This window comes from Sarcophilus harrisii, chromosome 2, assembly GCF_902635505.1.
Source record: "Sarcophilus harrisii chromosome 2, mSarHar1.11, whole genome shotgun sequence".
NCBI classification, from domain to species: domain Eukaryota; kingdom Metazoa; phylum Chordata; class Mammalia; order Dasyuromorphia; family Dasyuridae; genus Sarcophilus; species Sarcophilus harrisii.
This window is the reverse complement of record NC_045427.1, coordinates 305,595,621-305,622,143: the sequence shown is the minus strand read 5'-3', so window position 1 is coordinate 305,622,143 and position 26,523 is coordinate 305,595,621. Positions and strand designations below refer to the sequence as shown.

The window sequence follows — 26,523 nt, the reverse complement described above, 5'->3', positions numbered from 1 at the left end:
CAGAGATTGAGGTTGGTATTGTCCTTATCTTTTAATGACTGATAGCACAAGTCATTTCTCCCCACTAATCTATTTAATGTTGACATTCCTATTACTCAAAATGTACTAGGAGTTTGTTTGCTCTTTATGAATTGGAACCTGATGGTTGACATATTTTATTCAATTATAGTTAGGAAATGGAGATGGAGTAAGAAAAAATCCCTTCTCTCATGGTTACAACTCCTTTCCTTAAGAACATTAGCTCCAACTTTTGAATAAATGACAAAAAACAAATGCTAACTCACGATAGAGACTGTAAAAAAGCCTCATTTTGAAATGGATTAGCCAAGGTATGCAGCTGAATTTTTCCCTTTGGATTGTAAACCTCCTGCCTGTATGTCCAATAAATGTCTGCATTTTCTTCTGTAGTTTCATCTTGATCTTAGTGATAGACACTGACTTTGAGATCTAATCCTAAGAAGGGCCTATAGAGGCATATGAGGGGACAACAAAGGAAAGGTTGATACGTTTTCCACTTAAGATAATTATTCCTATCTGTAGTCTTTCTCAAAGAAGCATATTTGGTGTTCTTCAGCTTTTGGCATTGTTACCTAAATTAAGACACGATTTGAGTAACTGAAGGTATCTGAATTTACAATCAGACTATCACTATTATTGGGAGAAACTTGTACTACATGTGTTTTACAGAATGGGTTCCTGTTCCCTAAAGATGTAACTAGAATTTATTTTTCTACATTTTTTTCATTTTTTCCCCATGCTCAGGGATGAGGACACTTAGGTTGTTTGCTTCAGTGTGCTTCCATGGTAGGCATGTATATTTTCTCTTTAGAATGTTGAAGCTGGAAGGTATCTTACAAACCTTTGAGCTCTACTCCTTCATCTTTAATGGGAATTCAGTCTAGAGAGATGAAAAAACTTAACTGATGCCACATAACTAGATAGTGGTAAAATCAAGAATAGGATTCAGATCTCCTAATCTAGTATTCTTAACATTAGTAACTTTCTTGGGAAGAATGTTAATCTTAAACTTAAGACTCCCTTTTGTAAATTTACGAAAAGATTAGATGGATTTTGGAGTATTCAAAATAGAGGTTAGGATACCAATAATTCCTCTTTAATGTTCTCTCAGAATACTTTGGGCCTAATATTTAATACATCACTTACATGCTTATATGAGAAATTCTCTGATATCGTTCCCCATTAATTTGAATTTTTATTACTGCCTGAAAATTGCAATTTCATTTAGAAAAATCTTATGTAATAATATGCATATAATAGCATGTCAGGTAATTTAGTTTTGCTAAACAGATAATCCAGCTTTTTTGACAATGTAATGATTTTTTGCCATGGCTTCTTATATGTTTTTCTTCCACGTTGTTTAATGGCATAGTACATTTTGATTGCAAAATTAACACATACAGATTAGTTCACAAATGTTTTAAAAAGTCTCCATATTTTGGCTGTAGGTGTTTACAAATGCATTTATCAGGAAGGTAACAAGTTTTAAGTGCTTTAAATGTGTGGGTGTGGGTATAAACATTGATAAGGGGTTAGAGAAAATGAAATATTACAATTCTACTTACTTTAAGGCAATAATGTACAAATTTATTTAGTTTTTTAAAAAGCAATTTTTCCTTCATATCATGGGTTGTGGTAAATTTTGTTTCACTTAAATGTTAGGAAACAATAAATATCTTTTAACATAGAATTGCAGTAAGACACTTGTTCGTTGCTTCCTTTAGTGTGAAAATACCCATAAAGGGCCTTATTGGGTATTGTTCTCCAGTGTCCCCATTTCTACACACACTTTTTGTTATAATACCTTCTACACCTAAATGGAAACTTATCAGTACTATATAGTAAGTAGACACATTCCTGTTCTGAAGGAAGAAAACTTTCCTTGAATTAAGTGGAGCAGCTTTGGCTTACACCTATATATGAATTTGATCTTCAATATTTTGCCATCAAATCACTATTCTTTTGTATTATTTCTGCCTTGGAAAAATGGAAGCAGTTGCAGCCCCTCTGGCAACTAGCAGTTTGAAGGTTGGTATACTTTAACCATATATTGATTTCTTGAGTTTGTGATTTGTTACAGTTACTTTTCTATTGTTTTTATCATTCCCCTGGTATGAATACGGGCAAGACCCACATTTTAAATTCTTTGCAGCTTATGAAGTTTCGCCACTCTCCTTTTGCAGTCCTTAGTAACAGATTTGAAACATTTAGGCTGGAAAAAAGTAACAGCTGTAAATCAAGATAAATATGGCTTGGGATAGATACATGTAGTGCTTTGATGGGCTGGAAAAAATAGAAATTTCAATTAATGTGCATTTCTTTTTTTTTTCCAATCAAATATTTTCCCTTTGTGAATACTTCTTCCTGACTAATACTATTCATTTGTTCTGTGCCCCTGGATTTAGATTTCTAATAAGTGGGGCAATTCTTTGCCCAAAATATTTGCTCAGGGAATAATGAAAAACTTTCTTGAGCCATCCGTTTTCATTACTTTTTGCCTGTTAGACTCAATTTGCCAGGACAAAACACTCTATTGAGCTTTTTGCTTTTCTTCAAACTATTTTCATTAAATATGATCTTTCTTATTTTGAAAGTGTTTAAGTTTACAAGATCAGAATATATTTTTTCATAATCTGAATAAGCTGAAATTTTGATTGTAGTTTTTCTCCCCAAACTTGCTAAGTTGTTAGTATAAAAATTTGTTGAGATTTAATGTGTTAAATATATAACTTCTAGTAGTGTGTGTCAACTCACTGGTTGCTGGACAAAGATTGCATGGTAAGAAATAAACAGATAAGCTAATATTTGTAGTTGACCTAAGAACTATGTAATTCTTAGCAGTCTCTGCTCCTTTTCCTGTTACTTTGCTACCACCACTGAAGAAGCAGGAAGGGATTGCACAGGATTGAGAATCATTTTGTATTTTAGTCTATATCATCACATGAAGTGGCTAAAAAATATCCTGACCTGATTGCTAATCATTTGATGAAACTTTTCCTGCTTGGGTTTTTCCCAAGTGTACTACAGACACAGTCTGTTTCAGAGCCTATGTTCAAAGTCTTTCTGCTTTATAAGATCGGCTAGAACTTGAGATCCTCTGAAAGAGCCATTGGAAGTCTTGAGCACACTTCTATACCATGATGTAACTTGAGAGTTGAACCTTATTAAGGAGATATAGACTACTTTAGGAAATGGATCACATCTCTATTGATATTCTAAAAACTAAAACAATAAAAGAAGTCACTAATGAAGAAATGATACATTCTCCTCACATCCTCTTTAGAAGAGTAAATAATAGAGTTGATAAAATTGTTTTCATTGTGTGCCCAAAGACAAGAAGAAATAATAGTGACACTTGGCCTTATCACCTTGTAGTGCTCATGGTGAATATGAGCAGGCAGATCTCTGTGAAGATAAATGCAGCTCTTGTGTCAACATCCCTTACAGAAGATAGAGAAAATATATGAAGAAAATGACAAGATTTCTTCTAAATGAGTGAACATATGTTTAGTTATTTCATTGCAAACTTTTGACAACAGAAAAGACAACAAAAAACCATGGTGGGAAATGTGACTCAGGACTAAGCAATAAGAAGAAAAGATGTTAAATTTATGATTTCATGTTTATATTCCAGGAAATCATGCCTAATATCTTTTACTTTCAAATTCTAAAGTATTGGATGGGACAGGCATTAACAGTATTATGAAAGTGAAGTGGACTATCACTGTAGATAAAATAGCTAGTTAGAAATATAGGTCTCTTTTCAAAGACAATTGTTTCTGTAGTCTTCAGATTAGAAGAAAAGCTAAAGATAAGATGACATAAATGCTTATAGTAAGTCAAACTTGACTAGATAAGTTTGTCAATTCTAAAATTGTGAAATGAGCAAAACTAAAGACATTGTTTCTTTAGAGAAGCTTAAATGATGGATGCCATGAATTATCAGTAATTGAGCCAGAAAGTATGTAATAACTTTTAAGAGATGGGGCAGACAGCATAAATTTGAAATTAATAAAAGTATTATTGCAACATGATTAAGTAATGGAAGACAAATAATATAGTCTTAAGAAATAGAGTCCGCAGAAAGTTTCATCTGAGATTGAGCCAACCCAGTTAATCTAGAGATCATTTGAAGATGAAACCAGGTTTATAAACAGCTGCAAAGTGGAACAAACCTGCAGTAATTTTCAGTGATCTTTTTCTATGGATAAGAGTTGGAACTGTATATATTTGGCTCTACTACTTTTGTATTTAGTGTACTGTGAGATAATAGCAATAGCATTAAGGAAGATGAAGTAGGAATGAATGGCTAAACTTGTTTAAAGACATCCAGAAGAAATCTGTGCTGGAGGCAACTTACAATTTGAAAGGCATTTAGAACTTTTTTTTAAAAGATATCTGGAAGGGATTTTTTTAAATGGAAAAGATCCCAAATATTACTTATATTTCACCCCTCTCCCCCAGAAAAAATCCCAAGAATTTCTCACAATTCTTGTTATGATGGGGGGATGGGAAGAGTGATACAGAGAGATATGGAGTAGCATCTTTTTTTCCTTTGTTTCATCTCCAACCAAAGTGAAGTATTCCTGTTGTTATGTGCTATGTGGATGCAAATCGTAATTCCATAATACTGAAATAGTCAATTTCAGAAAGCTAGTGATGAAAGAATAGATTGTTATGATGACCAGCTCTATTCAGCACATGAGAAATTATAGAAAATAACCAAATTGGAATGATGCCACTAGTGCAGATGTGGGGGGGGGGGGAACCTCTGAAAATGAAATCCAGAGGATTATTGAACTAAATGTGAAATTATAAAAACTAGAAAATCTAAAATGAAACCAATAAAAATCAACAAGTCAGTTAGATGGTGCTGTAGTGAAGTGCACTGGGCTTGATCTCTAGGAGAAAGAAGAAGCAATCCCTACAGCAGAATATTATTATAATTATTGGTGCAAGTTTTATACATGAAACTTTAGTATAATGGGTTTTTGTAACAGAAATATAACTCCCAAAGTTATTCATTATGACCAAGTGGAATTTATTCAGTGGATGCAAGAATTAAAAGTGTATACTTAAAGCCAAGGGCAACAGAGAAACACTGGAAACTCTCCCAATAAGTACAACAGTAAAATAAGAATGCCTTTTTATCTCTTCTACTGTTTGGCATAGTAGTAGAAATGCTAGTTTTATCAGTAAAATGAAAGTATCAACTTTGACTAGAAAAAAGGAAGTAGATCCATTTCTAGATAACATGATGGTTTACTCAAAAGTACAATCATAGAAGATAATTCATGAAGATGATGTCAGTAAAATAACAGGATAGAAAACCCCCCAAAATAATCAGTGCTCAATGCATTATTGATAAAAATATTAAATGGAAAAATTCTTCTCAATATTTAAAAAATACAAAAAGTTTCTGCATTAACCTGCCAAACCACACATGGAATTTATATAAATACAATTAAAATTTAAAAATAAGGAAAATTAATAGAAAACTAGTGAAAAAATCAGATAAGCAGAATCCAAAAGCAATTGAATGTAGCATTCCAGGATGATAAGCCTATAAACACAGACTATTGGAATAATGATTTTCCTGACAAGAACTACTAGGAAAATGAAAAAATTTTCACAAAAATTAGGGTTAGATTTGTTCCACATGCCATAAACCATAATAGGTTTGAAGTGGGTAAGTGGCCAAAATTGCTTAACGTTTAAAGGGAATGAGAGTGAAAAGGATCTTTCATAAATAGGACTAAAGAGAAATTTCTCAATGAAATGAGATGAAAGTGTCCTTAGCAAAAATTAGAATGTATGTAAAAAGTTTTGTGTAACCAAAATAGCAAAATGTTGAATAAGGCAAAAAAATTGCCTAAAATATTTCTGAATACAAAGTCTGATAGCCAAGACAGAGAACTTACACAAACATATAAGCCAAAATATTCCTCCAACAGATGATCAAAAGAAATTAGCTTTCCAGGGGAGAACCGCAATCTATCACTGTCAATAGATGCAACAAATACTGGAAATCCAAAGCCAAAAGAAAATATAAATGCCAAATGCTATTTAAAAACCAAAGTTAAGTGGGGGGCTTATATATTTAACAGTGGCTGAATAATGATATAGGAATGATGTGTTAATAAGAAATAACGTGAATTCAAAGAAACACACTATGACTTGTATGAACTGATGCAGAGTGAAGAAAAAAAAAACATGAACAATAACTGGAGAAATGTAAAATTAAAATTTAGACTCATCCTATGTAATCATAACGACCTCTGTTGGTCCTGGAGAAGAAATTACTTCAATAAAAACAATTTTAAAACTATTGAAATAAAACTTGAGATCATATAAGAGGAATGCAAATGAAAATAGCTCTGAGATTTCATATCTTTCAAAATGGCAAAGATGAGAAATAGTGTTGGAGAAGTTATGAGAAAAAATACTGTGGATTTTGAATTATTCAAGAAAAGCCTCTAAAATTTTCTGGTTATATTTTTTACCCAGTGAGTTCAGTTTGTGGCATGTATTCCAAGGAATTCAAAGACAAAATGCCCCACCAAGGACATTTTTCAGAGAAGAAAATGAAGCAGTGTCTGCCCATTAATTGGGAAATGGATGGACAAATTATGGTGCTCTATAGTGGCATGCTATTATCTTCTAAAAATTGGTGACTAAGAGGAATTGAGACATGAGAAGACAGTAATTGATGAGTTCAGGATTAAGAACAGTATATACAATAATTAATATAAATGAAAAGGGCACTGAAATGCAGCCAAAATGGAGGTCATTTTTGACTAGAAAAGTTTGGTCATTCTTATGACAAGGATGAGAGCAAATATTTGGATAAACAGTGCACTAAATTGATACCAGTTAGATAGTAAAAGAATTACAAAAAGGCCTTTAGTACAATGAATTAGGTCTTCTATAGAGGATTCATTGAAATACAAAAATTGAATAAGATGAGAAAGCTGTCTGCATCTTCCATCTTGCACTGATCTGAGGATACACATTAAAAAAGGTCCATATAAAACTCACCCTAATTCCAGTTGAAATACTTTGAAGAAAGTAATAAGGAAATAAAAATAAATCATGATCTGTGGTGCAGATTTTGAAGTTTCTCTTTACAATTCTGGTCATAAGGTGTGGATTATTTGGTTGAATTGAAGGCCAATTTTCTGATTTCTAGGTACCTATTAAAAATGGAATTACCTCAGCCTACTAAATAAGTCAGAGTTTTATACTAAATAAAACTATGTACCTTGAGAGAATTAATACATCTTTCAAAAGGGCCTGACAATCAAGGGATAACTTCAGCATGCTGAAACGCTGGCTGCTTGTGTTCACATAAAATCAACAATTAAATGTATCTTTTTCAAACCATGTGTGTGCCCCAAGTCTGAAAACAATTTTAGAGCTTTATAGTCAAAATGGAATTAGGAAAAATATATATAAAAATTAATTTTCTTTAACTTGAGGGAGCACATGGGAAGGATAAATTTTTTCCTATAGTTTCTCTTTGAATTTAGAAGAGAAACATTTATCTAATAGGGTGATTTATCTTTGTATTGATAGCCAATCCTTATCCATTTTTCCCAATACAAAATTTGTTACGTCAAAGAATGTTTTTAAAGTATGGATTGTTGAGGCAATTTTTACATATTAGTGATTTATGGCTTAAGAATTTTAATAAGAATACATCTATGACAATGAAGACTCATTTGCTCCTTCCCCCAGGATATATTACCTTTCCTCAGTAGCCATCTTGTCTCCAAAACTTCTGACTACACAAAAATTGAACAGCAGGAACCAGTAGCAGAAAAGGAGGCAAGTATTTTAATGTGTTCAACTAACCTCTGCATCAACTTTGAAGACTGCATTGTTGGTCAACTTTGCTTTTACATAAAAGGCTGCTCTTTATTCAAAAAAACTGGCAAGGGAATAGCAAAGTATTTTTCAGCTATATCATGAATCATTAGTGGCTAAAATGGGTCTTAACTACAACTGAATATTCTTGCAAATGTTTTTAGTGGACTGCCTCAATAGTTTATCCTTGGGAACCTCCAGTTGCCTGAAAACTGCTTGACAAAATACGCAGATAAAATGTCAAGGTGTCAACCTACTTTTTCAGTATTAAAAATACTGCAGGATCTCCAGAAGAATTAAGTTGTTAACATTGAATGTGTTATGGTGAATGTTATTGGTTAACATGGTAGGTATAAGAAAACTCATTTAATTCTTCATTTTAAACATGAAGTCATTAATGTATTTGAAAAAACTCTTAGGCATTTACTAAGATTTTCTTTTAGTAATGACAAAATAATTTAAATTTGATTTGTTTGCAATTTTTAAATTGTTTTTATTTTCAAAATGTTATTTCTAAAATATGATTTGTAGTTTGACAACCAATGTGTATTTGCATACTGTGAGCAAGGAATGAAGATGTTTAAACATATATTTGAGAATTCTTAATAAAGTGCCAAAGCTACAGAGATAAGATAGGCATATTTTGAAGTACAGGTTTATAGATTTAAAATGTATGGGACCATTATTAAAAGAAATAAAAGTAAGTGAGGTGAGTTGAATCATTTTCAGCTAACAGAGAGGGTGTATGGTAAGTCCAACTCTTAAATCTTCTTATGATGTCTAGTTGCCAATAAAGTACAATCTAGCAAAGGGGTTTGTACCTGTGTGTTTCTTTGGAAGTTTTGACATCTTATCTTACCTGGAAACTTCTTAGCACCAAGCCAAGTGGTTTTGCTTTTGCAAAGTAAGGCTTTACTGTTCCCCAATAGAAAAAGATTTCTGTCATTTATGCACTGTTAAGTCCAACCTCAAAAAATGTATTCCTTTGTGAAGCCAAAGGATGGGGATATGGGGAGAGGGAAGGGCAGTATGGGAAGATGCTTAGATATCAGGATAATGATGAGCAAAAGCAGATTGAAAATGTAAAGACTAAATATTAAATACTACCAAATGTAATTATCTTTTTTCTTGTAATTTAAAATTGGGAGAACTTAGTAAAACAGTTGATATCTTCATCATTCTCTGATCTACTTAAGAACTAATTATCCTCAAACCATGTAATGCAGTTGTAAATACCCTGAATGAGGAAGCCATGATATATAAATACAAGTCTTAAAAAAACTGGGTTTAAAATATACTAAAGACAATAACAGTAAAAATGAAGGGATTCAAGAAAGAAAATAAATCTTTTAATTTAATCTCTGTGAAGAAAATAATCCTGAAGCCAACTTTCAAGTGAAAGGAGAAGAAAATGTGAACCTTGTAAACACAACAAAAAGCTTAGAATTTAAAAAGCATTGATCCAACCTTTTTAAAGAGCCAAATCACTTCAACTCTACTCTTGGTATGATAACCAATCCTAGAGATGAAACAAATGTAATTTACCCCAAAACATCTTATTCAATGGATGTACAAACAACCACAAAAAGTATGTTGAGCAGCCAGTGGAGTAATTTTAAGGAGTGATAAATTAGCTATAGATTGCAAGGAAATACTAATTAGGTTTTTTGTAGTCAGCTCAAAAAGTCAGACAACTACTTTTGTCTATGGATTTGAGCTAAAGTTTTCTGCCTCTGTTATCATTAGCATTTTATTTAAAAGACAGTAAATTATTACTTATTAAAGATTTACAAAATATGTTAAAGTAGGATCCTAGTATCATATATTTAGCGGGAAGGGATCTTAGAGGTTATCTAGTTGAACCCTATCATTTTGCATATGAGAAAATGGGCCCAAACAGATTATGATCTTGAAGATACACAGGTATAGCAGAGCCAAGTTTGAATCCTGGTTAGATCAGATTCCAAATGGAGCACCCTATTTATTATAGGAGCGTGTCTCTGCTCACTTAAGTAACTTCAATTATTTAACAAATAGATAATATTTTAATATAGGGATAGGAGTCCAGCTCTAATTCAAACCAGTGCTAGCTAATGATAATTCTTGAGTACTGCTATGTACTATGAACACTGAAGTTAGAAAGAGAGGATTTTGGTAAGGGCATTGATTGAGAAGGAAAAGCAAAAAAAGTTAGAACAAAGGAAGTTACACATACATACACAAACACACACACACACAAACACCCTGCCCCAAATTATAAAATGGTTGAGAAAAATTCATTTGTGAGCAAAGTATAAAAATGAAAATAGTGTTAGCAATGAAAATGTATATGAAAAATAGATCACATGATTAAGATACTTTGCCAAGGATGAGTTTGGATACTAGTCGCAGTCAAGCTATGATTTCAAGAATATGAAGATTTGGTATAAGATTCTACATGACAATAAAAGAAATGGGGAGATCTGTTCTCTTAGAAAATAAGAAATAATACTTGTTTGAGCAGGGATCGGAAAGAAATAGGTGAAATAGGATGAAGACAATAAAGTGGACTAATAAAATGAGAGAATGGCAAATGTATTAAAACTATGACCTGAAAGATGATTTAAAAAAAAAAAAAAGGAATCAGTAAAAGAAGATTTAGCTATTAAATCACCAAGTCTTGAGTTCTGACCTTTTCTCATTCTATAATCTTAGCTAATCATTTAAATGTCCTATTTTAAAATTCTTTTTATTGACTAGATTCAAAATTAAATCACATTTTTTTTTTAAACCAAAAAAAGGACAAATAGATTATCTGACCTTTTCCCTATGACTATCTGGGCTTTGATTTGTGGATTTCAGAAGTAGCTGCAACTTGGACCATGATTGTTATCAAATTGAAAAGTTTTCCAGAAATCATATTTCATTTTCTTTTGAAGACCAGCATAAGTACACATAGTATGTCTAAGTGCTTGACTATATTTGGTGCTGTCATTGTTTCCACTTGTGCAGTTTATATTAAGGATCTGTGATAACTATGGGAATTCCTGCACTAATCCAGATCATAACCTATCTATGATTTAATTGATAAGTCTTGGGGCTGTGGTTCAATGGGCTTTAGTGACTTGCCCTTAATCACACAGATTAACAGAGTTACCATTTTAGCTGAGGTCTGCCTAACTCCAGCATTGTATCCAGTCAGTTCTCCAAGACAAAAGATCAGGTCCCCTTCCCTCTCCTCTTAAAGAGTATTTTGAAACACATTGAGAACACATTTTTAACTATTGCCTTGAAGTGAATTGTTCAACAAATGTTTTACTGCCACAAACATTTTAACCAAGGTTCTTGGTTAATTTTTTTTTTTTTTTTTTTTTTTTTTTTTTTTTTTTTTTTTTTTTTGCTGAGGCAGTTGGGGTTAAGTGATTTGCCCAGGGACACACAGTTAGGAAGTGTTAAGTGTCTGAGGATAGATTTGAATTCAGGTCTTCCTGACTTCAGGGCTGGAGCTCTATCTAGCTGCCCCTCTTGGTTAATTCTTGAAGCAATTATCAATTGTGTCATTTTTGACTAACAGGTGTCATAAATTTACCTTCAGTCTGAGTGGAAATATGTTATTGATTTTAACCTAATTATCAGGGTTGGATTTTTTTTTTCTTCTCCTCCCTCTGCTCATTATTGAATGCCTTTCTCCTTGTCTTTCTCATGTACTCTGCATTGCATGAATTTTATATATCTATTCACAGTTTTAAAACATCAGTCAAAGGTAGATCTCAACAGTTTTTAATCTAGTCTGGCTTTGGGGTAAAAGAGGCAGTAGTAGGCTGCTGGTTTTGAAGATCAGAAATTGGTGTCATTGGGAATGTTGCTTTTGAAATAGCTTCTTTTGGACAATTAAACACAAAATTCTGAAAAGCAATATGATTGAATGTTAAATTCAACACATTATTAAGGTTTAGTCTTACCTAAATAGGTAGACAATTAGCCTTGAAATCTAGATGATATGTGAAGGTTCTTCTACATAATCAGGTGTAGAAGGGACTCTGGATTCTCAGCTACTAATAGTGTACAAGCCTTTGCAGATCCTGCCCAGCTGGAAAGATGTCATCTGTGGACTCAGGGCTGAATTGGGTCATCTGAGCACTTATCTAACCAAATTTAGAGAGACTTATCAGCTGGATAACTGCAGGATATTGAAATTTTCAACCCTATCAACTCTTTAAGTTATGGAAAAGGCTTGATATACATCTATAGATGTAGATCACAAATTTTTGAAGTATTAGAGCAGCAAAAGACAATCCAATAAATCGACTGAAATTCTTGTGATTTTTGCCAGCATAAACCTTGAAATCCATGAATAAATTTTTTTAAATGGGGAAGGATCTAATTGGTCTCTGGGACTTTGTTAATGGGAGCATATACACCGCCATCTCTGATTTTGTGTTTTGCCCTTTCTCAAATGGAAAGTGAAGAGTTCTAAAACTCAAGGTTAAATAAGTTGATTATCAGTTTCTCATTGTATAGGTTATATTTGCAGCTATATATGCTGTTAGAAAACAAGTTCTTATAAATATTTCTTCTAATAAATTTTTTTCTGCATGAAGCATCACTTAACTGCCTGCTTTTAACTGATAGTTGGGCATTAAATTAGAATAAACAGCACCGGGGAGACCATGGAATGCCGTTGAAGGAATAAACAAATGTGAAATATTTGAGGAGAGTATGTATGTGCGAATATGTCCAATTTGGGAGAAAATAGCTGCCAATTATATCTTAATGGAAAGAATGAGCAGTTCATTAGCAGTATTTGGGATACTAGAAGAGCATAACCTGCTCAGCTCAGCTCAATAAGTCTTCCCTAAAAGAGAAAGTTATATGGCTTCAGAAAGGAAAATGCAATAAAATTGAATTCTTCTGTTGGCTTAGTAGATATGTTTATACATTCTTCTTTTCTTAGCTTTGTGGTTAGGGAATACTTCCTGGAAGGACTGTGGGGTGCAGAAATGGTTTCAATTTTGATCTGTACACATCATCTAATTGAATCATCTCAGAGACAAGGTTTACTGCGCTAGAGGTAGTTTTGTTTTAGTCTTTAATGCTAATGAATTTCAGGTTTGAGATTCAAAACAGTACTTCTCTAGATGAAATAGTAATGTAAACTTGTAATCATTTCCTACTTTGTAAAGCAAGTTCTCCGTAGACATTGTGCTCAGTTGTTCTGTTTATATAATTTGGAATGGTTGACTATGCTCAGAGTAATACTTAGGTCTTGCTTGTTTTAAAACTGTTTGATTTAACATGTTTTTATAAAGGTATTATAGCAGGAAAGTCAAAGGAGTTTTGAATGCAGTTGGATTAACATGACACTTGGGAAATTTTTTTTTCCTAAACTAAAACAATTTTACACTTGAATTTTTACTTAGAGAAAAGGGCCTAAGTTCTATATATTTGAGAGACCATCAAATATTTAAGCTGGCTTCAACAAAAGTTTTCATTCACCTGCTATGCAATGATGTCAGAAGCAACAACAAAGTTTGGCAGCATATAGAAATGGTGTGAGGTTCAGTAAGGGAAAATAGTAAAGTCACAGAATTAGACTTCAAATTGAGTGACAGACCTATGTGACTTCGTGAAAAGGTTAACTTTACAGAGGACATGCTTTAGATGAGTCAGCAGTTTATCACAGTGTTGATTTCATAAATTCTTCAGTCTGTGCCAGAGCTGGACAGTGGATGGGTAACTGTGGAGTAGTTAAGATTCCATTGCCATTTGTAAAACATATACTAACTGCTGAGAGGCCCTAATGTGACTTTTGGTGGGATTTAGACTTCCCACCAGGTGAACCCAGTCAAGCACCTTACAGTAGCCTTTGAGCTCTGGTTTTCTCTTCTTTATTGCAGAGGTGGTCTCGTGAATGCCGTAGTGCACAGCATGCAGTGCCGCCAAGCTCCTGAGATCTTTGGTGAAACCTTGTTTGCTGTGGGGAACTGTCATCACCAAAAGCTACCTCCCTGGGCATCAACTGCAGTGGATAACTAGAGACTTTTGATAGCCTCTGGCTGATTGGCCATTGTCCAGCTGATAGTAGTGAGTGAACTGCAGTGCATTTAAGGTCTGTGACACTTCCTGCAGCAAGTTGACCTGAAGCACTATGTAAGTGTGTCCTGGATCCCTCAGCTAACACACTAGGTACTTAAACTACATAGCCAATTCTGGATATCACTGACTTATTACTATGTGTTATGTGTATCCCATAGAGCTGGGATACTTATTGAATATATCCATTGTGGACAACATAGAAATTCAGCATCCAGCCAAGGAGGGCTAGGATATAATCCTATGGAATCCTTACTAAATTCCAAATGCCACATGTAAGGTAATCCTACATAACATGTGTGAAGCTAGCCAGTTGCATTTAACTGATGTAATTTCATAGACTCAGGGAAGAGAATACTGGCAAAGAAATGGTAATAGTCCTATTTATTTTTTGCTTTCCCCATCACTAAAGCTATATATTCTTTGCACTTTCATACAAATGCATGTTAAGCCCAGACCAGTATTTTTCTGGCACATTATTCTGCATTTCTTGCCTTGAAAAAGGACAACTCCTTTCCTCTAGTAGATTCTTAATTCTGAAATAGCTCCTGTGGACAGTTGGAAGATTTGAATATCTCAGGAATGTCACTGTCCAGTTTTGAAATGATTTTATAAATGGGTTTCTTCCAGGAGGGGTCTGAGTCTTTCCCTGCTGTGACAGCATTGAAGAACTCCTGCAGTGTCAGGCTGGCAATTTCCAGGAACTGGTCTGGGACCTGCCGAGGCACAGAAATGAACAAATGACAAGGCCACTACACATATTAAACACTATACATTTCATGGTGAGTGTTGGGATAGGCACAACTGGCTTACTAAAGACAGCACCAAGGAGCTGAGATCCTCCTTGACTTTTGTGGGGATAAGGTTCAGGGTCCCCTTCAACAGACACTAAAGAATATATTCAAACTAAATGGTGGCCACAAAAAAAATCTTCCCTTGAGCACACAAGGAACATTCTATATTACCATTTTTATAAATCACCTACAACAAAATACCTTGCTGTCATAAAGAATCCATGGTTCAAACACCATGGCTTTTTTTCCCCATTGTTTTCTTATAAACCTGACATAATGAATACTTTTGCTCATACCTAAGCACTCCCAAATCCTCCACTTCCCACCTCCAACTCCTTCCCTGTAAAGCCAACTCAAGTATCTCAGAATTCTTTGGTCCCCATTGTCAACTGGGAGGCAAGCCCAGAAATCTGATTCAAGCCAGACTATAAAAAGTGGACCCAAATTCCTAGAATGTCACCATTAATGCGCAGGCTACATCTGTTAATTCTGGCCTTAGAGACCCTGGACTTCACTGGCCTCTGCATGTCAAATGGTTGTACTGAAGTTTAGAGATGTGGCATTGAATTTTCACATTAATTGTTAGTGCTTTGTTTTTTAAGTAAACCTGAATAAATCAAGTAAGGATATGAAACAGCTTTGCTATTCCATGTGCCAGTCAAAAGAAACTTTTTAAGAATCAAGTTGATATAATCAGGGAGCAGCCAGAATTTACAGAATCTATGAAGGATTGAGGATAGAAAGCTCCCCAGACAGTTCTATATAATCTTGGGGGATTTACTTTACTTTTCTGGGACTGCTTCCTTGTCTGTAAAATGAAAGGGTTAAATGAGATGATCCCTAAACTCCATTCCAGCTCTCATTGATAATACTCAAGACAAAAGAAAGTCTAGTTCAATTCTCTGGTTTCCAAAAATCTTTTTGTAATTGAGTACCTTGCCAACTGAAAGTCAATATCTCCTTTCCCAGAGGTAGTCATTTACCTATTTGTAATTGTGACCAAATACTGATTGATGGATAGATGAGTAGATGAACAAATCACTTAATCATGTAGTTTTTAAAAGGGGAGAATCATTATGGAATCAATTCTGGCTCAGAGAAAACAATATATTGTATTATAATGAATTGTCAGTGGTAGTTAAGAGATTTGTCTGCTGTTTTGTAACAGAAACATCAATCAAATAGGCTAATTGTGCACTTGTATTGACAGTTTTATCACTGAATTATACAGAAAATATCTTCTTCAGAAAGATCCTAAAAGATTAGAAATTTGAATGTTGGCTAAATAGTAACATGAAGGTAGATTTTTCTATCTTTCCAGACCCATATTTTCTAAATACAGTGAGACAATGAAATGAAGATTTGTTCCACTCAATTCTATTCCTACTCTTTGGTGGTGGTAATTTCTGGGTTAACTATGTCTAGATCATTTTTCGTAATCTTCCATTGATCTCTTAAGAAAAGCAATATCATATTCCCTTAAACTCTCAACATTACCAACAATATTCCTACAAATATTGATTATAATACCTTGTGAGAAACAAGGTAATCTTACCTCAAAGTCATTTCCCTTATTATAATGCATGTTGAGGGTCCGGAAGAGTTCTGAATTCCTAAGAACTTTCAGCACATTCGGATTTGTGATTCCCTCAGAGATAGCTTGTCGGGCAAATTTTTCCATCTGGATGTAGTAAAATTCACGAAAATTACTGAACCACTTAATGAGCTGGGAGGTAATGCAGCGATTAAACTGAAAAAAAAAATTAACAGGTCAAAAAATTAAAATGTGGTCTCCTATTCTCATGAGACCCTAAAATATAGAATTATAAACAGCCAGTTCAGAATGGTGGGGTGATATGAATGGCTTTTTGGCTTCTCAAAAAAGCTTTGCTTTTTAAAAATTTTTGTGTCATGGTTATTTTCCATGTCCTTCATTTAGAAATAGAACAAAATCAAAGTTGTATTGTCCATTAAGAAAAAATTACTTCTTTGACTTTCTCAGTTCCACTTGGTTGTGGTTTTTAGTTCCCAAAGTGAACACTTCATTGTATGCAGTTGGGAAAGAGAAGCAGCAAAATATAGATCAGCAGAACCAAGTTCTTCTGCACACAGTTAGACCATATGACTGCTGTCAAACATCCCACCATACACCCAAAAGAGAATAAGACATTGAGGTAGTATGTGTGTGTAGGGATAAGATTCAAGGAAAGAGCTTGTCAACAACATTCAGCTACAAAATAAATGCATTTGAGGAGGACTAAGTCAAATTTTGCTTCAGACAGAACTCACAATATCACCTATTAAAGTCCTTTTCATCATAGACAGGACCAAGAACATAGGTCACTCAACAAATTCTTCTTTGATGATTGATAAACAGAAATCCTATTTCCAACAAACCAAATCTGGGTTTCACTTTACTCTGTCAGGGCTGGCATGTATGGATCCATAGGTTAGGTCAGCCAACCCTCATTCTGAAATACTGGAAGTAGGAAATAGATATAAATTGCTAATGGTACCAAATGCATTACTTCCAATCATTCTTTTTTCAATGTTGTATCTCATTGATTAGAACCTTTTCAGTGGCAATATTAGACCTCATGGCTTAATTTACTGGGGCATTTGAGGGCTTTGGTCCATATGAGGAATACTTGGACTGGGTTTCCTCCCCATGCCCCAATTAAAAGAAAAGTAAGATGTAGTTAGAGGATTTGTTGGTATTCCTTGTCAATCTGGTGCTTTCAGAACAATAGGGATGTTTTGTATGCTAGATTGTTGTAAAATCAATCTACAAAGAGTTAGGGGAGGAAAAAACTACATTCCTAAAGCCTTCCTCCAGGGATGTTCTGGTAAGAGATTTACAACCAGCTCTCTGGCAGGAAGGGGGGAAAAGTGTGCAAAACATACCTTAAGTTTAGTTGCAGCATTATTACCACTTTAAGTCTAGAAATCATCAAAGCAATAAATCAAGCCCTAATTTATAGCATTTGCCACTATTGAAGATGCACGTGCTCACACTGAAAATTTAATAATTGACTCTTAAGTGAACTAGCTCTAGCTATCTCCAGTCAGCACACCTCTGCCTGCCTGCTACACTCCCCTCTGACTGGTGGTGAATCAAGATCAGGATAGCCAGCCCTATAACAGTTACCTAAGGGAAACTGTGATTATTCCTAGGACTGATAACTCAACACTTATCGTCTGGATAGAAAATGGAAAGAGACTTCTCCTGCTGCATCTCTCTGTGTTAAAATTTTGTCTGTGAACCTACTGAATAAAATTCCTGCATGTAGCCCTGACTGGATCAGAGCTCTCTAATGATCTTGTAACTCTGCTGTTAAAGTAAATTACTATAACTAGAGTGGTGTGTAGTGGGAAGAGCACTGTCCCAAGGCCAGAGACCAAGTCTTGGTCCTGGCACTGGGTTTCCAACAAGTCACTTGACCTCTACAGTAAGTTTCCCCAAATGTGAAATGAGGAAGTTGGACCAGATCATTAAGGTCCCTCCCATCTCCTAATAATCTATGATTTTAAGACCTTCAAATAAATTTTTTTAAAGCTTGCTAAAACTTGTACTTATTCTTGTCTACTTTGTAGCTTGTCTCTGCCTACTCAGCCTTCTTAAGGTCAAATAAAGTTTGTATTTCATTGTATTTTCTACAACTAACCACTTGGGGGAACTAAAGTACATAATTCGAAGTAGTAAGACTGCTTAGTTCTCTTCTCCCTAGCTAAGTAAAACCTGTAAAGTGTTTTCAAAATTATTAATTGTTGGCATTAGCTCTGCAAATGAATTGAATTGCTTTTACCTGAACATCAGGGAAATAGGCTCTCAGGAGGCTAGAGCTTGGATAACGGGTGAAAAAAAACATCAGCTTGGCCTTCTTCAAGTGTCCAGGGGTTAGCCCCTCCTGGATTTATCCCATTGTCAAGGAGAGATAATTTATATTAATCCCTCTGAACTATGAATTGTCTTGCTCTTTGTGGCTTTTATTTTTCCTGCAAATGGGTGCTCTTCTTCCTTTGTTGCATAATTCAGATGAGATTGAGTAAATATTGTTCTTTCCTGATGTTTGATACCATATATACAGTTGTTTTATTTTTAATTTTTTATAATTCACCAACTTTACATTTTAAAGCTCGAAATCATATAACTTCATGTATTCCACTTTGTTTAAACGCAAACTCACAATAGTTTATGTGATGTAATACTTTTGAATTCTGGAGTATTCATTTGACATGAGTAAAGATGATTAAGATTAATAAGCAAGTGGCCCCATGCTTACCAATGATTTTCTTTTTAAATACAGAAACTGATTGAGCCTTTTTTTGTTATTTCTTTTGAAGAAGAATGCAATATATATGTGAGTGTGTGTGTGTGTGTGTGTGTGTGTGTGTGTATATATATATATATATATATATATATATATATATATATATATATATATATATATATATATAAAGATGCCAGCCTTCTCCCATATGGGCTAAGCTATTTAAAAACTCAAGCAAAAAGTTCCTTTGCCTCTCTGAACTCTACTTTCCTCACTTATAAAAATAAGGGAACTGGATTACATGGATTTCTAAGGCCCCTAACATTTAATGAATCTACTAGTCTTACATGAGCATATGTAAAATGTAGTTCAGAAAATATGCATCACTGGAAAGTAGGATCCAGACCCTATATATACTATGTTGAAATTAGAAATACTATATACTATATTGAAATTAGATATGCATCACTGACTAAATTATCAATTCTGGCCCTGGTGTCTATATGAAATTTAATATGGAAACTTAATAATGGCTCCAATATGGACTTAGAATCTCAGTACCTGTATTCAGTTTCTGCCCTGCCTTTTATTGCATGATCTCTGGGTCTCAAATTTCCTCATTTGCGAAATGAGAAAGTTAAATTAATTGACTTCTAATATTTCTTCCAGTTCCAAACCTATAATTCTGCATTGATATCTTATATTCCTTCTAGAAGCATAAAGGTCATGGCTGTGGGGAGGTGTAGAATTAAATGTTTGTTTGTCCTTAAGGGAAAAGAGTTATTACATAGGAATAATCAATTCTGAGAGTTTGAAAACAACAAAAGTGAATAATAAAGGGGTGATTTAAGGTTAAATTACCTATCATAAAAAAGCTTTGGATCAGTAATTATTATGATAAAATTTAGTAAAAGAAAACCAACTAATGACATTAATCCTTGAATAGTCCTAAAATAATAAAATAGCCCTAATAATAACAGATGAAGATTTGTCTTCGGCTTTCAATTTCCTTTATGTTATCCTACTGCGCTAGGCCCCATTCCTCTTCCTCAGGACCTAGCTCCTGGTGATGCTGTAAAAGACCCCGATATTCTCAGAGGTATTTGTGTGTTTTTTGAGTACTGTTAAAATCTGTTAAGTTTTCAGAACTCAAGGAAATAGGTTTCCAAAGAGTGGATATATGTTTTGGGGGATGGGGTGAAGAGGGGAAGAATATTTTGGAATATTTTATTATCCCTTAGAATATTACCATATAGACAGTTAGTTTGAATGATGTTTTGGCATAGGCCAACCCTGGGAATTCCCTTTTAGTTGTATGACTAAATGACCAAAACTGGATCCAAGAAGATCCAAAAACAACAAGTCCAGTCAGTCCAGCTAGATGAACCCAGTAGATACTGAAGTAAAAAGGTAGGAGACATGACACTAGATCTCCTTTAATGAAGTACAAACTCAAAAGAAGTGATCAGTGGAATGTAGCAGCCAAAAAAACCAATATAATCTTAAGGCAGCATTAATAGAAGCTTCCATTCTAAGAGAGGTAATGATCCTGCTGTGCTTTGCCCTGGTCAGGCCATGAATGGAATGTTAATATATTAAGTTCTGGGTATCTTGTTTAGGAGAGAGATTGATAAGCTAGAACTCATCCAAAAGAGGAAGATCAAAATGGTGAGGGAATGGAAAGTCATGCTCTAAAAGGAATGGGAGGAACTGGGAATGTTTGGATTAAAGAAGATGTGTATTAGAACAATTATCACTATTAAGAGAGGTTATACTAGTTTTTCTTGATCTCAGGAGGTCAACATAGGATACAGGTGGAATTCAACCAATATAAGGAAGTAAATTTTTTTTAAACCATTAGAGCTGTTCAACAATTTGTCTCAGGAGGGGAGTAGATTACTCACCACCAGTGTTGTTCAGACCAAGACTTTCAGAAATACTGCTGACATGCCTAGTATTCATGCTCACATAAAGATTTGATTAGTTGGTCACTGAAGCTCCTTCCCAGTCTTAGACATTCTTACCATGGCAGTATGAAACAGAATTTTCTAGGTCTGTGATTTTTTTCAATGCCATATTAGAGTAGATGTCTTGTGGATCTTTCTCAGATAATGCTGACAGTACCTCTTCTCTTCCATTAATGGACTTGTGCAGGTGTTTAAGACAGAAAACTGTTACACATGGATTACTCTGTAGGCTACCCTATCACCTAATATAGTCTGACATTGATGAGGGGAGCCCCAAAACTCTTTCTCTCTGACTTCTGGGTGAGCCATGAGGTGAAGCACTTGGAAAGCAAGGAGGAGATTCCTTGAAAGAGAGATTCTCCTTGAACCCTGCCTCTGTGAAAGACCCACCCCAGGGAAACAGGACAGACAGCTTCATTCTGTTTATCCTGAGAGATATGCTCCACTCTCACTGATAACACTCACTACTGATTAAGCTTCCCATTGAATTAAAGATCAGCCTAGAGACACTCATTCAATTCTAAGATTCTCTAATTCCAGCTCAAACTAGAAATTCCAGCTCCCATCAAGAAGAGCTGCTAGCCTAAACTTCCATTATAAAATGAGCCAACTTGGGGCTTAGTCCTTGTAGGGAACCTAACATGCCAAGGAACTTCTCTCTCCCTGGCATAGCAGCAACCTCTGCCCACTGAAATTATATTCTCTTTCAGCATTACCCTCTCTTTATCTTTCTCACCTATTTTCCTAACAAGACTTTATACATAACTCTGTCCGGATTTCTCAGCTAGAAACTTTACTTCTCTGCAAGGACTCCTCCACTAGAAACTTTACTTCTCTGTCAGGACCTTGCCACCAAGGAATTCAGCCTTTCTATTCATGCATAGCAAAGGCTGACTTTCCAATGCCAATAATAAACTTCTTTTACCAGTCTAACTTTTCGGGTTTATAAACTCCTTTACAAAGGACCTCTGCGCTGCCAGAATGGGGGTTTTCACGACTCCCTGCCATGTGCTGAATGCTAAGGGGATCTAGGGTAACCAAACCTCTTCATTTGGTTCCCTGAACCCCAAACCTGCCACTAATTTCATTAACTCCCTGATCCCAGGAACCTTAACCTCATTTTGGTTCCCTAACCGGGAACCCCAAATCTAGACCTCATCAACATCATCATGAGGAGAGAATACCCCACAATTTGAAGTTCTTACTACTATCTGAAATAGTATATTACCATAGTAATTACCAATAGTAAATACCATATAGTCCCTCAGTCCTTAACTAGATAATTGTTATTATTTGCCCACATGATACTTATGGATGGCAGGGTTAAATAGATATAATTTTTTTTTTTTTTTTTACTGAAAGAAACCTTAGTTCTATGACTATTGTTTAACATAAAGGGGCAAGGGACATGTGGACTGCTAAAGCCAGAAAGAAATACAAATTTGAAATACATAATGGTTTAGAAGCTAATTATTCCTTTAGTCTAGGACCAACATCCATGTGAGTCATACCAAGTCACACCTGCTCTTAAATACTACAAATACTTTGCAAGATAGCAGTATCCTTAAGCATCCATAAGGTAGCAGCTACTTAAAGCCTATGTGACTTAATAAATTTACACCTGGAAAAATCTCTGGGAGCAGCAAAATAAATAGGGAATTAAGAAACCTAGCTTCTACACCTGTCGCTGCCTCAGTTTGACTCTAAGTGAAGTAATTCCCCTTTTCTTTCTATAAAATTTGAATAATATCTTCTTATTATGCCAGGCTATTACAAAGAAAAAATGTAATCATATTCAACCCTGTAAAATTTGTCTGAATACTTGCTTACTTCCCCCATGACTGCTTTACCACTTCTGACACTATATTCTTTCTCTTGTTCTACCAGGAATTGTCAGATTTTTTCCCCATGAACTGTCAGATACTAATACTGTCTCCATCATATCCTGCATGATGGTTTTGTTCTAGCACTTTTACTTTGTGTATGTTATTTACAAAGACTACCAGGATTGAAATCATTGGTTAAAAATATTAAGGATTTAGTTTTAAATGACCTAAAGATATCTCTCCTGGTGTTAATACTTTTGGAATGAGAAAATTCTTCAAGACCCAAAGAATTAAATTTCTAATGGCAAAATACCAGTTACCATGACAAGAACTGGAGGGAATCATTTTGGCAAGAAGACTTCCTAGAATCCATGAAAAAACACTATAGGTAATTGTCATCTCTTTGCAAGGCTGGTCTTTTGAATATAATGAAAAGTTTTGAATTCTTATACAGACTGGTATGGAAGAAAAGGCATGAGAAAAACCATGAGAGAGAAACTTTAGCTTTTCTCTACATGTCATACAGGTCTCCCTCAATCATTTATAGTGGCAAGACAGTCTCAGTAACCAGTAAAGGATATATGGACAGAAGAGAAAGGGATCACATCTGTGTTGGTCTTCAGGTTTCCATGTTCCATCTTCACTGTTGGAAGAAGAGTCAGATTTTCTACTTGGCTAGAGGTAAAGGACAGTGGGTATTGCTGCTGACTCATGCTTGGTAACTGCTGCTTAACAGCACTCCAGGACAGATCTAGAGACCGTGGTGAGGAAATATCTTGAGAGGAAGAAATTTGGGGAGAACTAGAAGTCCAATGGGCATTTTGTCCATACCCTAATAGTTGGCTAAGCATCTGTTTCTCTTGAATGTGAGAAGTCATAGCTAAATTTGCTGAAGGATTCTGGTATAGATTCTGGTTCATTCTTGAATTGACTGGATGCCCTAAAGAATTTGAATACTTCTTCATGGACAATGACAAAGCACTCATTTGGGCTTCAGCTTGTAATTGTGCCATGTTCTGGGAACCTTCCATAGAAAACTGATCTTTCTTTGTGTTCCCTGTAATGATAGAATAACTACTTTTTTTGTCCTGTCCTGGCACTTGGATGCTATTTATCAATTGAATCTGGTGACCTGATGGCTTTGTAAATACTTTTCTTAAGACTGAATCTACAACCTGTGACACAGCCCCAGTTAATTCTTTCTTTAATATCTCTGATAGAGTTTTCTCTTCATAAGTTATCAACCAGGGAGTCCTAGATTGGCTTTCCTCTTCAGAAATTTTGGGTTTCTCTCCTTTGGTGAAGTTCTTTTTGAGATCTTTATACTGATCAGTGCCTATAGCCCAAAGGTCATTTGAGTCATTCTTGTATTTTAAAGAATCTTTTTTCTTTTCAGTAGCTTTTTGGCTTTGAACTAAGACACTGTGCTCAGAAAGCTGGAAGAGTCTTTCTTGAAGATGTCTTAGCTGCTGCTGCAGCATTTGAAGTTGTTCCTTAAAATGAGGACCTTCTCTCTTCCAGTTTTCTCTGCTGGCCCTTGAGTATTCTTCCCCCTGGGGATTCTGCTGCTGAGGAAGTTTTTGTTTCCTCTTATTCTCCCTACTTTTTTCTGTGAGATGGCCACTATCCTTTTCTCTGGAATTGCTTGAGGTTACCAGTGGGTTTGGTGAAAGAGCCATGCCTTGTATGATAGTTTCTACTCTAGCCCTTTTAGCTTGTATGTGTTCATCACAAAACCAGTCAGAATCAACAAAGTTAGAAATGGTAATTTGGTCCCAGGAAATGGGTGAGTCTTGCCCACATCCTCTGGAAGATGGGCTGCTTCCCTCTTCTTTCATTGATTCTCCCATGTGAGAATATGTCTGAGATTTAGAAGAAAGAAAAAGAAAATTTGGATCCATTCTGACAGTTTTCTCACAAGATTATCAAGTTGCTATAATTTCACTGAAATTTAGAACCAGAAAGTATTCATAAATATTTTTGTTTCTGTTTTCCAAAACTGGGGTCTCTTTTCCTAAATACTCAGAGCTAAAGTTTATGAGGCTATCCTCAGTAATGCACTAGTTCATTCAATGATGAAGTTTTTTTCTGAAGTTAGAAGACTGAGAGGGAACAAGTAAAGGAGGAAAACTTTGACTCTTCAGTCCAGGGATTAAAGAAAGACCATAATAGGACTAGATTTTCAAATTCTGCTTTGCAAACTCCTGAAATAGAAGAGAAAAAGAACAAAACTTAGAAACTCCTAAAACTTACCTTTCAGAGAGGACCCTGTTTGCCTATCTGGATTTATGCTCATTTTCCTCCCCTTCCCCCATGCCCCTCACCTGCATTTTGGATATGTACGCCTGTGGTATTCTTGGTTTTTTTTGTTTTGTTTTGTTTGTTTGTTTTTAATGTATGATCATTGTACCATTTGACTGATTCTAGATGTTATCTATCTTGGCCCCTTTAAAAAAATTGTTTCATATGGTTTCAAGTGGACGTTAAAAAGAATCTCCCTCTTTTTGAAAACCCCAGTCACCATTATAACCATTTGCTTATACACTACCTAAATGGACTTTCCCCTTGCCCCTCCACACTACTTGGGGTTAATTTAATTAATTAGAACTGCCTCTATTCCAGGCAAATCTGAGGTTCAGAAAAGTAGTTGGTGTTCTAGGCAAATCTTATATTGCTCTAGCTAAAGAAATATTTAAAAATCATAGTTTCAGGGATGAAAGAAATCTCAAAGGTCCTTTAGTTCAGTCTCCTACCTGAAGCTTGAATCCCCTCTGAAACATGCTTATCATATAATTACCTATACTCCATTAAAGAGTTCTGCCTATGGAGAACTCATTGCTGCTCAGAGCAGCACATTCCGTTGTTTTTTTGTTTGTTTGTTTTTTTGTTTTTTTTTTATTGTGATAATCAAGAAATGTGTTTTTATATTGAATCAAAATCTGCCTCTCTTCCACCCATTATTCCTATTTCTGCTCCCTAGGAAAAATAAGTCTCATCTCTCTTCTACATAATATCTTCAAATATGGAAGACAATCTATATCTTCTCTTCACCTCTCCCACTAGAAACCCAGATTCTGCCCCTGGAACTACTCAGGGTTCTGACAGGTGATATCTGATAAGTGCCTTTATTTTGTTTCAAATCAGGTCTGTATGTCACTTCCTAGTTCTTTCTTTAAATTTATTATTTTATTTTTTCCAATTACATGAAAAAACAATTTTAATATTTAAAAAAATTTTGAGTTTTAAATTCTCTTCCTTTCCTCCTCCTCCATTGAAAAGGCAAGCAATTTGATATAGGTTTTATGTGTAGTCAGGCAAAGCATATTTCCATATTAGTTCATGATGAAAGGAAACACAAATCAAACAAGAAAAATAAAGGTTTTAAAAGTATGCTTCAATCTGCTTTCAGATTCTACCAGTTCTTTCTCTAAAGGTGAATAGAGTTTTGCATTATCATTAAGTCATTCACAGCTGATCATCTTATAATCTTGCTGTTATTATGTCTGATGTTGTTCTGGTTTTGCTCATTTCATTTTATATCAGTTTGTTCCCTATTATCCAATTACTCCTTCAAATCCTTATTTATTTAGCTACCTTTTATGCCTTCTCCCCCCAATTAATGTAAGCTTCTTGAGGGTGGTGCTGTCTTGCTTTCTTGTATTTATATCCCCAACATAACATGGTATCTGGCACATAGTAAACACTTAAT

General features: G+C 34.8%; 2 protein-coding genes across 5 annotated transcripts in view; one reads left to right on the top strand and one right to left on the bottom strand.

Moving 5' to 3' along the window:
- The window catches only part of YLPM1 (YLP motif containing 1), an 80,608-nt gene extending 62,009 nt beyond the window's left edge, over positions 1 to 18,599 (top strand). For 3 of the 4 annotated variants that reach the window (XR_004232000.1, XM_031952517.1, XM_031952514.1), the window contains one exon: positions 13,761 to 18,599. Coding sequence is in view for 2 of the 4 variants with exons in the window: in XM_031952517.1 (XP_031808377.1) it covers positions 13,761 to 13,814 (54 nt within the window). In the remaining 2 variants the exon portion in view is untranslated. The remainder of the gene's footprint in view (positions 1 to 13,760) is intronic. The other variant, XR_004232001.1, reaches the window with a different exon arrangement.
- Positions 14,360 to 26,006, bottom strand: PROX2 (prospero homeobox 2). Its single transcript, XM_031949296.1, has 4 exons — positions 23,383 to 26,006; positions 18,557 to 18,666; positions 16,306 to 16,500; positions 14,360 to 14,672 (listed from the first exon to the last, which is right to left on the bottom strand). Exons 1-4 carry the CDS (start codon positions 24,713 to 24,715, stop codon positions 14,487 to 14,489), a joined length of 1,824 nt encoding a protein of 607 aa, XP_031805156.1. The 5' UTR covers positions 24,716 to 26,006; the 3' UTR covers positions 14,360 to 14,486.
- Between the last annotated feature and the right edge of the window lie 517 nt (positions 26,007 to 26,523).